Below are 12,541 nucleotides of genomic sequence, written 5' to 3' on the forward strand. Positions count from 1 at the left end.
CCTCCCTGCCTCCTCAACATTCCCCAACAATAACATACAAAAGAATACCTAAAGGATGGAGTCATTACTTCAGATGTTGTAAGTGAGAATTGTCAAAAGTCTTCAGTAAAGAATAAAACTGGAGGCAAAAATCTAAATATGATAAAAGATATTGGTTAATATGCTACTATAAAAAGTTCAAAATTATTAAAAATTACAAAGTCTTGGAACTATTGCCCATTTTGAATTAATCTTTCAACCTCAAACCTGAAACAAGCAAATACAAAAGATCATCTGAGGTCTTCTACAAATCAAGCACTAATTTAATTAGCAAAGACTGTCTTGAGCATGTGATCTTTTGGCATTAATTTATATAAGACACTTATAAAAACAATTCTAAAGATTTGATGGAAACTTTAGGGTACAAGGAGCCCTGTAGTGTCACTTAAACATTCATCTGGTGACTAGGGTTTGTGAATCAAATTCTCCAATTCCTCTGGAGAAGAAAGATGTGGCAGTACTTCTGTGAAGAGTCGGCCTCTCTCATTGCCATTGAGTCAGAACCAACCCAAACTGAACCTCCTGTGGGTTTTCAAAAGCTGTAAATCACAGGTATGGTTCCTCATCTTTCTTGCTCAGAGTCGCTGATGGATTCCAAGTGCTCGACTACTGGCTTTTTTGGATTAGCAGCAAGATTCCTTACCTTCTAGGTCACCAGACCATAGATAGATAGGCAGATAGATAGATGGATTATAAAGACAAAGTGCTTATGACTAGACAAATAAAAGATAACAAGTCAAGCTAAAGAAGTTAAATATGCAGAGACCAGTTAGTTTGACCATAGTCTGAAGGTGTTTTATTATTATTTGTTTTAATCATATCTAAGTCATTGAATCATACTCTGTAGGTAGTCAGTTACTAAAAGAGCAGATTCCTGCTGGATGTACCCCTCCACACGGAGTTGCTGTTGTATAGTGTATAACATGTCAAGAAGCTAAACAAAAGTTTATTGGTTTAAGTCCAGTAGTAGTTCCACTGAAGGAAAGGTGGGCAGTCTCCTCCTATGAAGACAATAAAAACTTACAGCGTTGGAAACCCAATGAAGGGCTGCAATGAGTCAAGATCATCACAATGGCAAAGGGTTTCATATTGAGTGAACTCCTCTATACAAATACCTTCATTTAAAGGCTCTTCCTTTGTTTCAATTTCCAAGGCAACAATACTCTAATCCATTTCTTCTAATTTTCTCTAACTTCAGTGTCAGTAACATCATAATCTTCATAGCTCACTAGCTACATATTCTTTTTATGTAAACCTTTGTTCCTTTACGTCAAATTTAACTTAAAATGTAAATGGAATTATTCAAGCCCAATAGGTACTAACAATCTTTCTTACATTTTTATGGGTGATTTTCTTCCTAATTACCCTTTAAAATAATGTATACATTGCTATTTTTACACTTCTATAGTCACTGCTGCTATACACAATTGAAAAGAAAAATATATTCACAGAGAGACAATACTGTATCTGCAAATCATTTCAATAAATTAAATGTTTATTCATAGAAATATCCAATTGATGATTCACTTACTGGCAAGATTAGACAGGTCTCAATACGAATCCAAAAGATATCTGAGAAAGAAGTACTTTCTAGAGCATAATAAAGATTTTATGCTTGCTGAATAGATTGTTCCCTCATTAAAAAAATAATCTTCTAACCTTGAGATGGAGAATTTATTTATTAATTATGATACTAACTATAAGGTAAGAGTCATTTGTTTTCAAGAAATGAAGAGAATCTTCCGTTTCTTGTGCAGTAAAATCCAGTGAAAACATTGTTAGCTCTTTCTTCTGGGTATTTCTCTTCGTTTATTTCAGAATATATTAAGGAAAAAGAATTAAAATTTCAAATATTGCCTTAATATTTTCATAAATGATTAATGAAATTAGAAATTGGTTGAATTATTTTTTTTTCCACTAAAATCTAGACAAAAGGATTATATTCTTTAGAATCCTTTTCTGAAACATTAGAATCTGACTCGGTCCATTGAAGCTGGCAAAAACTTAGTCACAGGATATCTCAAAGCCTTAGAATTGATTCACTATTGTCCAGTTGATACTGAATCTTTGAGACTTTTCATTGCATTTCTTGTATTTCCCATATTATAAATCTTAATAGAGACTAGCTTGGAAGGAGGAGTGGCATCCACTTCCATAATAGCTTGCCTCCAGAAACACTATGAACCTGGAGAGAGGATGAGAGACACCCAAGCATTGAGGACTCTCCTTCATAGGGTCTCTATGAGTCGCCTGCAACTCGATGGCACTTAACAACAACAAAAGAGATTACACATTTTGCTCTTGAAAACCATCTGTTGATGTAGAACTTCCAAACTTGGGCTATCTTTGCAAAACACTATGCACTATGCCACTAAAGCTCTTTTTTTAGAATAAAGGAGGTTTCTAAACTAATCACAAATACAGAAAGTACTGGGTGGAGGTTCAGGAAGCAAGTATGTGTGGAGAGAGAGAGAGAGGGAGAGGGGGAGAGAGAAAGAGAAAGAGAGAGAGATTAGATTAGATAGATAGATTTAATTTATATATATTTAATTTCTACATATTTCATTTATTTGTATATTTAATTTATATTATGTTTATTTAAACTTCTTTAAAACTGTCACGATCTAAGAATTCTCAGTCTTTTTGATTAGTTGTTCATTTTTAAATTTCAAAGTGAAATTAATTGGCCTATCTTTGGTTATATGCCTGAAATATTTCTAAATCTGAACAATTTAACTTAACCTATACTTTCAATAGAATTTCTCCAATAAGAGAAAAGTTAGTTCCAACTAAATAAACTGTCACTAATTTCAAAAGACTTAAACATAACCTTTAATTTTGACCATGAAATCTATCTCTAGTCATATTATGGGAAATAATAAGAGATATTTTCAAGGATTTAGAAATAATATTTAATGTTAACGAAAAAAGACTGATACTAAGCAAAAAATTAAAAATAAAACTGCAATATGTCTTGAAATCTTTCACAATTTCAATCTCATCTCGATCTATTATTATGTCGCTGTTTACCGCAGTGATGAGTTGTTGTCAGTTTTGTTTTGTTCCCCCCCTTGATGTTAATATGTAACCCATATTGAAAGTTGTGGTCTTTGATTTTCTGTAGCAAGCACCTCAAGTCCTCTTCACTTTCAGCAAGCAAGGTTGTGTCATCTTCAGACTGTTGACAAGTCTTCAACATTCTTCTTCATAATGTCCAACTTCTAGAATTATTTGCTCAGCATATGGATTAAAGGATGGAGAAAGATGGTGCACACTTTTCTTCATGTTAAACCATTCAATATTCCCATTCTCTTTTCAAACTTTTGGTTTTCGCAAATTTTCCATGAACACAATGAGTTATTTTAGATTCTCATTATTCTCAATGTTAGCTGTGAGTTGTAGTGATCCACAAAGTCAGATGACTTTGTGTAGTCAACAAAGCAAAGACAGAGATCCTTCTAGTGTTCTCTACTTTTACCAAGATCATTCTCATATCAAAAGTGATATCCCTGGTGCCATGCTGCTGTTGTTGTTGTTATGTGTTGTTGGGTAAATTATGACTCATAGTGACCCCTTGCACAATAGCTCTGAATCTTGCCCTATCCTGAGCAAATTTCACTATCTCTGGTACTCCTACCTTATTGCCTCAGTTATTGCATCATCTATCTATTCCAGGACCTTCCTCCCCTGTGCTGTCCTTCCAACCTTTCAAGCATGATATCCTTTTTCAATGACCAGTCTCTCCTTGATACCTGCTACAAATATGTGAAACAGAATTTCAAAATCTTTGCCTCCAGGGAACATCTTGTTTTCACTCTCTCCATGACAAACCTGTTAGTTGTCTGGAAGTGCATATTGTTGTTTGCTGTTATGTGCTGTGAGTCCCTTGTAATTCATGGTGACCCTATGTACAAAACTCTGAACCCTGCTCTCTTCTGTGCTGACCTTATTGACACTGACATGTATACCACCATTACCCTACTCACTGAATCAATATATCTCATCGAGGATCTTCCTCAAGATGACGTCTCTCTCCAAGGACTGGTCACTCTTTGCAACATATCAAAATATGTCAGATGAAGCCAAAGAATCCTTGCTTCCAAGGAGAATCCTGGTTTCACCCTCTCTAGGTTGAACCAGTTTGTTCTCCTAACAGTCCATGGTATATTCAATACTCTTCTCCAGCACCACAGCTTAAAGGCATCAATTCTCTTTCTGTCATTCCTGGTTGTTGTCCAGCTTTCTGATGCATAACAAGTATTTGAGAAGACTATGATCTAGATCAGGCACACCTTAGTCTCCAGATTGACATTGTGGCTCTTCGGAACTCTGGAGAAGTCTCTGACAGCAGACTTTCCCTATGCAACTTATCTTTTGATTTCCTGGATACTGGTAACAAGAGTGTTGATTGTGGAGCCAAGCAAACTATAGCTACTAACAATCTCCATCTCTTCACTGACTTTCCCTATGCAACTTATCTTTTGATATCCTGGATACTGGTACCAAGAGTGTTGATTGTGGAGCCAAGCAAACTATAGCTATTAACAATCTTCATCTCTTCACTGTAGACCAGGATGCTGCCAATAGGCCCAGTGGTGAGAATCTTTGTTTTCTTGATGCTGAGATTCAATCCATGTGGAAGGATCAAGTCCTTGACCTTCTGAAGCATGTACTTCAGGTCCTCCGCCGGATGTTCAAAACTCTTCTCCAGCACCACAACTCAAAAGTATCAATTCTTCTGTCATCCTTGATCATTGTCTGGCTCTTTGATGTATAGCCAGTAATTGTGAATACCATGGCCTGGATCAGGCACATCTTAGTCGCTAGATTGACATCCTTGATCTTCAGCACTTCAGAGAGAACGCTGAAAGGAGATTTTTCTAATGCAATTTGCCTTTTGATTTCCTGACTATTGTTGCCGAGAGTGTGGATTGTGGAACAGAGCAAAGCTAAATTGTTAACAATTTCAGTCTCTTCTCTACCTACAATGATGGATTTGCTTGATGTTGAGTTTCAATGCATATTGCAAACTACAGTCCTTGACACTCTGCAGTAAATTCTTCATGCCCTCCTCAGTTTCAGAAAGTAAGGTTGTGTCAGCTACATAACATGGCCTGTTGATGAGTCAACCTCCAATTCTAATATCACATTCCTTGTCGTAGAGTCCAACTTCGTGAACTATCTCTTCTACATACAGATGGCTTCTTCTAAATTCAACTTGAATTTCCAGCAGCTGTCATTGCACTGTTTTAAATGGGTATACTAAAAAATTTTGTTTGTATATGATATGAAGAAATTGTTTAATAATTCACACACTCTGTAAAATAGTTTTGGGGGGGAACAAGAACAAATATGCAACTCTTCTAGTGAATTGTCTTAGTAACTGTTTTTCCTATTTTTTGGCACAGATTTGTTAGCACATCCAGGTTTGCATCTGTTTTTTGGACCATGTAAATTGGAATTAAATCAATTCCTGGGATTTATTTTTTTTGCCAATGCCTTCAGTACATTTTGAACTTATTGCTTTATTACCACTGGTTCTTGATCATATGATACTTCCTCAGATGGTTCCATGTCAACAAATTCTTTTGGTACAATGTTGTTGTAGATTGCCTTTGAGTCGAGCATGACTCATATTGACCCTATGAGACCCACAAAAGGCCTGAAGCCCCTCTATATCTACTGACATTTATCAAAGTTTATGGAGTTTCTGCAGGCATGTTGTTTAGGTAGTGGATACCACTAACTTTTTTTTTCTTCCACCTTCTTTTGATGCTTCCTAGATCATTAAAGATTTTGCCCATAGTGTCCTTTTATATTACAATGTGAGGTTGAATTTTTTTCTCGAGTTTTTTCATGTTTAATAATACTGAGTGAATGGTTACATTTTCGTTTTCTTACTCCAACTATTTTCACATTTTGATTTAAGAATTTGCTTTATCATTTCTAGCTGCCCTTTGAAATAATCTATTCAATTCTTTGACTTTGGCTTTTCTTTTATTTTTTTGACTTCTTGATATAATAACACTACTTTCTGAGTCTCTCATGACATCAATTTTCATAGCCTCAAGGTTGTATTTTGAGTCTCGTGAATTTAAGTTTCATCAGCTTAATTTTCAACTTGTGCATTAGCAATTGATGTTTATACTGTTTAAAGGCTCTGACCTTAGAGTCTGCTTTTGTAAAAGAAAGACGATTATTTCTATTTAACAAGGTGGTTGTGAAGATGAGAAATCTATATGTAAGCCATATAAATTTTACATTCCTTATAAAAAGAAAATTTAAACAATTGTCTAAATTATAAAATTTATTTAAGGAAAATTATTAAGCAATTATAGATTAAAAATGGTATGCAGAAACTCTCCCCACATAATCTACTACTAGAAATATGCCCAAAGAAGTTAGACCTGAGACAGAAAGATTTATACACCAATGTCCATAGCAGTGTTATTCATCATCACAAGAATATTTGAACAGTTCAAAACTGAATAGATTGAGAAATCATAGTACATTCACATAACGGAATACTATGCTGCATTCAGGAGCAACAATTTCCAAAAGTACTATATAATTTAGGAGAGGCTGGAGAGTATTATGTTGAGTGAACTAACTTAGTCTTATAAGGACAAATCCTGTATAGATCATTGTCGTAAAAATAGAAGGATAGGCGAATGGTAGATCCGCCATCACCGGGTGAACGTTACATTTCCTGGACCTTAGCCACCTCTCACCGGCAATCCTTTCCCGGGTCTCAGGTTTTGCTCCCCTGACTTTCTGACGCTCAGCTCTGTGGACATCAGCTAACTTAGAAGTTCAGTTCTCTCTCTTGCGTGTGTGTCCCTGCTGCTGCTCCAGTCCTCCGCGTTGCGTTCTCCATTCCCGCTCCGGCGCATGGCTGTGGCCATGTTTGTGCCCTGCGCCGAGCCAGTTCCCGAGCTCTCGGGCTGCACCCTCTTGATGCCAGCAGTATCTGTTGGAAATGTTGGCCAGCTTGCAATAGATCTGATTATTTCCACACTGAATATGTCTAAAGTTGGTTACTTCTATACTGATTGTCTTGTGCCAATGGTTGGAAACAATCCCTATGCAACCACAGCAGAGCTGAGTATAAATGCTGAAGTATACTCATTGCCTTCAAGGAAGCTAGTGGTGCTTCAGTTGAGATCCATTTTTATCAAGTATAAATCCAAACCATTCTGTGAAAAGCTGCTTTCCTGGGTAAAAAGTAGTAACTGTGCCAGAGTTATCGTTCTTTCAAGCAGTTCTTACCACTGCAACGACCTCCAACTTTGCAGTAGTCCCTTTCGCTTCCTACTTACACCTTCCATGCCAAAAAATGTTCAGAATAAAATAAAGAGCCTGAACTGGAAAGAAATGGAAAAAAGCCAGTGCATTCCTGGAATTGAGGATTCTGAGTTCTGTGTCCATATCCCAGGAGGTGGTATCACAAAAGTACTCTACAAGGAAAGCTCTTCCAGAGAAATTCCAATGATGGTTCTGCTTAAATTTATTTCTGAAGGAGATAATATTCCAGATGCATTAAGTCTTGTCGAGTATCTTAATGAGTGGCTTCAGATCATCAAACCATCTGTCAATGACTCTACATTATCTGCTTTGCCATGGAAGATACCAAGTTCCTGGAAACTGCTTTTTGGGAGTGGTCTTCCTCTTGCACTTTTCTGACAGTTTCCGTTTTGTTCCACATGCCTCAAGAGACTTACCACCATTCCTGCTGATGAACGCTCTATACAAAATTTATACTGAGAATGTATTACAGAGCAGGTATTTACTTTCCAAAGAAATTCAAAGAATAAAGGATTAACAAAAGATGCTTTTGTCATATTTTACATATAGCAAATGCAAATTTTGTAAAATAAAATAATTTTGCCTAAAAAAATAGAAAGATAACTAGAAGATCATGTATGCAGAACCAAGGGAGGGGGAAGAAGTGGGAGCAGAGGGGTGAAGATTATTAGTAGGGATGAAGCCACAGAGTTGCACAATTCAGTGAGGAGTGTGTAAAGGAAATGGGAAAGATTCAGCAGAAACCTCAAAAGATAGTAATGATGGGCATCATCCAAATGTCATTAATTTTATAAAACATAGTGCAACCACTATGGAAGGCAGTATGGTGCTTTCTCAAAAAAGTTGGAAATAAAAATACTATCTGATTCAGCAATTCCTCTACTGGGAGTAAACCCTAAAGAAACCATAACTGCCACCCAAGTAGATATGTGCACAGCCATGTTTATTGCTGCTTTGTGCACAATAGCAAAAGTTGGAAACAACCTAATTGCCCATCAACAACAACAAAAAAATGGATAGTGAAGCTGTGGTATATTCACACAATGGAATATTATGCTGCAATGAAAAACAAAGAACTCATGAAATATTATACAAAATGAGTGACCCTGGAGGACATTATGCTGAGTGAAATATCTGAGTCACAAAGGGACAAATACTACATAGTGCCACGGTTGTAAAATGGGACTGACATCAGTGTTGGGGGAATACTAAGAAAAGAGGGGATAAATAATGTATGTTGTGGTTATCATGTGCTGTCGAGTTCCTTGCAACTCATAGCGACCCTATGTACAAGAGCCCTAAACACCATTCTATCCTGTGCCAACCTCACCATATCAAACACACTCATTCCCACCACTCCAATCACAGAATCGATCCATCTAATAGAGGGTCTTCCTCCCCTGCGCCATCCCTCCACTCTCCCATGATGTCTCTCTCCAAGGACCTGTCAGTCCCTCCTTGCAACATGCCCAAAGTATGTCAGACGAAGCTTCAGAATCCTTCACTCCAAGGAACATTCCAGCTTCACTCTCTCCAAGACAAACCTATTTGTTCTCCTAGCAGTCTATGGTATATTCAACACTCTTCTCCAGCACCAAAGCTCAAAGGCATCAATTCTCTTTCTATCATGCCTATTCACTGTCCAACTCTCTGATGCATAGCACATAATTGTAAAGACCATAGCCTGGATCAGCCTCTTAGTTTCCAGCCAGACGTCGTTGCTCTTCAGTACTCTTGAGAGGGCCCTCACAGCTGACTTTCCCAATGCAATCCATCTCTTGATTTCTTGGCTGCTGTTACCAAGAGTGTTGACTGTGGAGCCAAGTAAACTAAAACTGTTAACTATCTCAATCTCTTCACCATCCATACTGATGCTGCCAATTGTCCCAGTGGTGAGAATCTTTGTTTTCTTGATGTTGAACTCTAATCAATATTGAAAGCTGTAGTCCTTGATCTTCTGCAGCAAGTGCATCAGGTCCTCATCAGTTTCAGCAAGCAGGGTTGTGTCATCTGCATAATGCACATTGTTGATGAATGTTTCTCCAAACCTTATGCAACATTCCTCCTCATACAGCCCAGCCTTCCGGATGATTTGTTCTGCATATAGACTGAAAAGGTATGGAGAAAGAATACATCCCTGATGTACACCCTTCCTAATTTTGAACCATGCAGTGTTTCTTTGCTGTGTTCTGACAACTGCCAAGTATAGGCTTTGCATAAGCACAATCAAATGTTCTTGGATTCCCATTTTTCTCAAAGTTAACCACAGTTTGTTGTGATCCACACAGTCAAATGCCTTTGCATAATCAATAAAATTTGAATAGATAGTCCTCTGGTACTCTCTGCTTTCAGCCAAGATCCATCTAACATTAGCTATAATATCCCTAGTACCATGGCCTCTTCTAAACCCAGCCTGCACATCTGGCAATTCTCTGTTGGCTTGTGGCTTCAGTTTATTTTGAATAATTTTCAGCAGGAACTTGCTTGCTTATGATATTAATAATATTGTTCAACAATTTCTATACTCTCTCAAGTCACCTTTCTTTGGAATGGCAACAAATATATACCTCTTTCAGCCAGTTGGCCAGGTGATTTTCCTCCAGTTTTCTCAGCATAACTTAGTGAGCACATCCAGAACAGTATCTTTTTTTGTTGAAAAAAGTCAATTAATATGCCACCAATTCCTGGATGGAGCCTTGTGTTTTCATGTTTATTTTTGTTTTTGTTTTCCAATTCTTTCAGAGCAGCTTGAATATTCTTCCTTTATCATTAGAAAAGCTCTTGCTTATATGTTGTTTCATTACATTCTTCTGTGTCAGCCATTTTTTTTCTGTTACAGTGACTCTGTATATTCTTTCCATGTTCTTTTAATTCTTTCTGGATTATTAATATTCTGTCCAAGCCATCCTTAAGTATTAAAACTCGTGGCTTGAATTAGTTTGTCAATTCTTTCAACCTAAGAAATGTTGAGCAAGTTCAGTCCTTTTGATTTTCTGCCTCTAACTCCTTGCACATTTTATGATAATACTTTTACTTGTCTTCCAAGCTTCCCTTTGAAATCTTCTGTTCAGCTCCTTAATTTCTTTATTTCTTTCCTTTGCTTTGGCTTCTCACTACTCTAGTGCACTACTCAGAGTCTCATCTGACTCCGTCTTGGTCTTTTCTTCCTCCATAATTAGGTGTAAAATTTGTACTTACTTTTTGATGAAAATGATTGGAATCTTGAAAATAGAATAAAATATTTTAAAACAAATATTTTAAATGAAAGATAAAGATTAGGATTAGAAAAGGGACCTTATCTGATTCTTCAACCATTATTCCACTTTTAAAATATCCTATTCCTGGAAATGATGTTGCTTTTAGGAGCTGTCTAGTTTGGTATGGTTCATGGTGACTCTTTGAACAACTCATCTGAACACTGTCCTCTCCTCTGCCACCCTCACTGTCTCTGACATACTTGAGTTCATTGCTGAAGTTACTGAGTCCATGTCTTTAAGGGTTTTCCTTTCTTTCTGTGATCCTTCACTTTTCCTGGCATGATGTCTAGTTCCATGGAATAACTCCTCCTAATAATATGCCCAAAGAACGTGAGATGAATCTTCACCATTCTTACCTTTAGGGGAACTCTGGCTATATTTTCTCCAGAATATAGCTTTTCTTTCTTTTGGCAAACCATGGGATGTTCATTAATCTTCCCTAACATCACAGTTTTTAGGCATACATTCAGACTTCAAAGCATAGCTTTTGGTAAGTGATCGAAAAGATCATGCCCTAAATCAGACACAAATTGGTATTTAAAATGGCATCATTGCTCCTCAGTAATTTGAAGCCATCCCTAACAGAAAACTTAACCAATGCAATCAATTTCCTGATATCCTGACTGACAGTTACAAGTCTATTGGTTGTGGATTCAGGTATACCTAGACCAAGATGCTCTCAGGTGAACAGAGCAAGAGAAAACTGCATGGTTTAAATTTAAGAAAAGTGTGTGTCAAGGGTGTTTCGAATCTCCCTACCTATTCAATCTGTATGCTCAGAAAATCAGTGAAGAAGCTCCTCGACAAAGTAGAATGAGGGGTTAGGATGAGAAGAAGACACACTGACAACCTGCGCTACCCAGATGAAACAATTTTGCTTGGTGAAAGTGAGGATTTGAAAACTAGGAAAGATAAATAGTAGTTAAACCAACTCCATTCTATTGTTTGTCTTTTTGTAAAGATTTAGAGGACCTGCTAAGGCTAATCGTGAGATTAGTGGTGTGTCATGCAGTATCTGATAGAAAAAAAGGCACTATATTTGAAAGAAAAATTTAAGGCTCATAGTATGAAAAAGGTAATGTACTGTTTTAAAGTCAGTGTTGCTGTTGTTATGTGCTGTCGAGTCGCTTGTGACACATAGTGACCTTATGTACAACAGCCCTAAACCCTGCTCTATCCTGTTCCAATCACACTGCCTCCGACACACCCATCCCGATTACCCCAGTCACTGAATCAATCCACCTCATAGAGGGTCTTCCCCTCCTGCACTGTCCCTCCACCTTCCCAAGCATGATGTCCCTCTCCAAGGACCCGTCCCTCCTTACAACACGTCCAACATATGTCAGATGAAGCCCCAGAATCCTTGCCTCCAAGGAGCAGCCTGGTTTTACCCTCTCTACGATGAATCTGTTTGTTTTCAATACTTAGGAAAAAATCAGTTTTGCATGCTAAGATTGAGTTATGAATAAGATGAATGGTTATGAAAAACCTTGTAACTATTAATGATAATCATGAGAGTATTAACAACTTCAAAATTTTGTTAGTGTAACCTTGAATAAAAAACATGCTAGGATAAAACCATAGAACCATAGTGATGATTGATTTGGTAAATTTTGTTCAGATTTATTGATAATATCCAATCAACCTCCAATTCACTATTAGTAATACAGACTAGCTACTGCTGATTTCCAAAAAATAACTGTAAATTGTTATTAAAAATATTATTACGTGAAAGGTGCCAATAGGGAAAAAGTGCCCTTGGGGCCTGAATCACCTCATAAGTGCCACTATTTTTGAGCCCACTGTTGCAGTCAGCATGTCACTTTATCTCACTGATGCTCATTCTCTTTTTCGCTGGCACTTTAATAAGCATGAAATTCTTCAGGGACAAGTCTTTTGTTCAGAGATGGTTATTTCAGATGTAGAATGTCAATTCTTCT

The 12,541-nt window shown here is 37.1% G+C and overlaps 1 protein-coding gene across 1 annotated transcript; it reads left to right on the forward strand.

The window, feature by feature from the left end:
• Nucleotides 1-6,942: 6,942 nt before the first annotated feature.
• On the forward strand, nucleotides 6,943-7,722 carry LOC102853141 (proteasome assembly chaperone 2-like). Its single transcript, XM_006898919.1, has one exon. The coding sequence runs from the start codon at nucleotides 6,943-6,945 to the stop codon at nucleotides 7,720-7,722; it is 780 nt and encodes a 259-aa protein (XP_006898981.1).
• The last annotated feature ends 4,819 nt before the right edge of the window (nucleotides 7,723-12,541 follow it).

The sequence above is a fragment of the Elephantulus edwardii genome, unplaced genomic scaffold (assembly GCF_000299155.1).
Source record: "Elephantulus edwardii isolate Elephantulus edwardi_28Jun2011 unplaced genomic scaffold, EleEdw1.0 scaffold00240, whole genome shotgun sequence".
In the NCBI taxonomy this organism is placed as follows: Eukaryota; Metazoa; Chordata; class Mammalia; order Macroscelidea; family Macroscelididae; genus Elephantulus; species Elephantulus edwardii.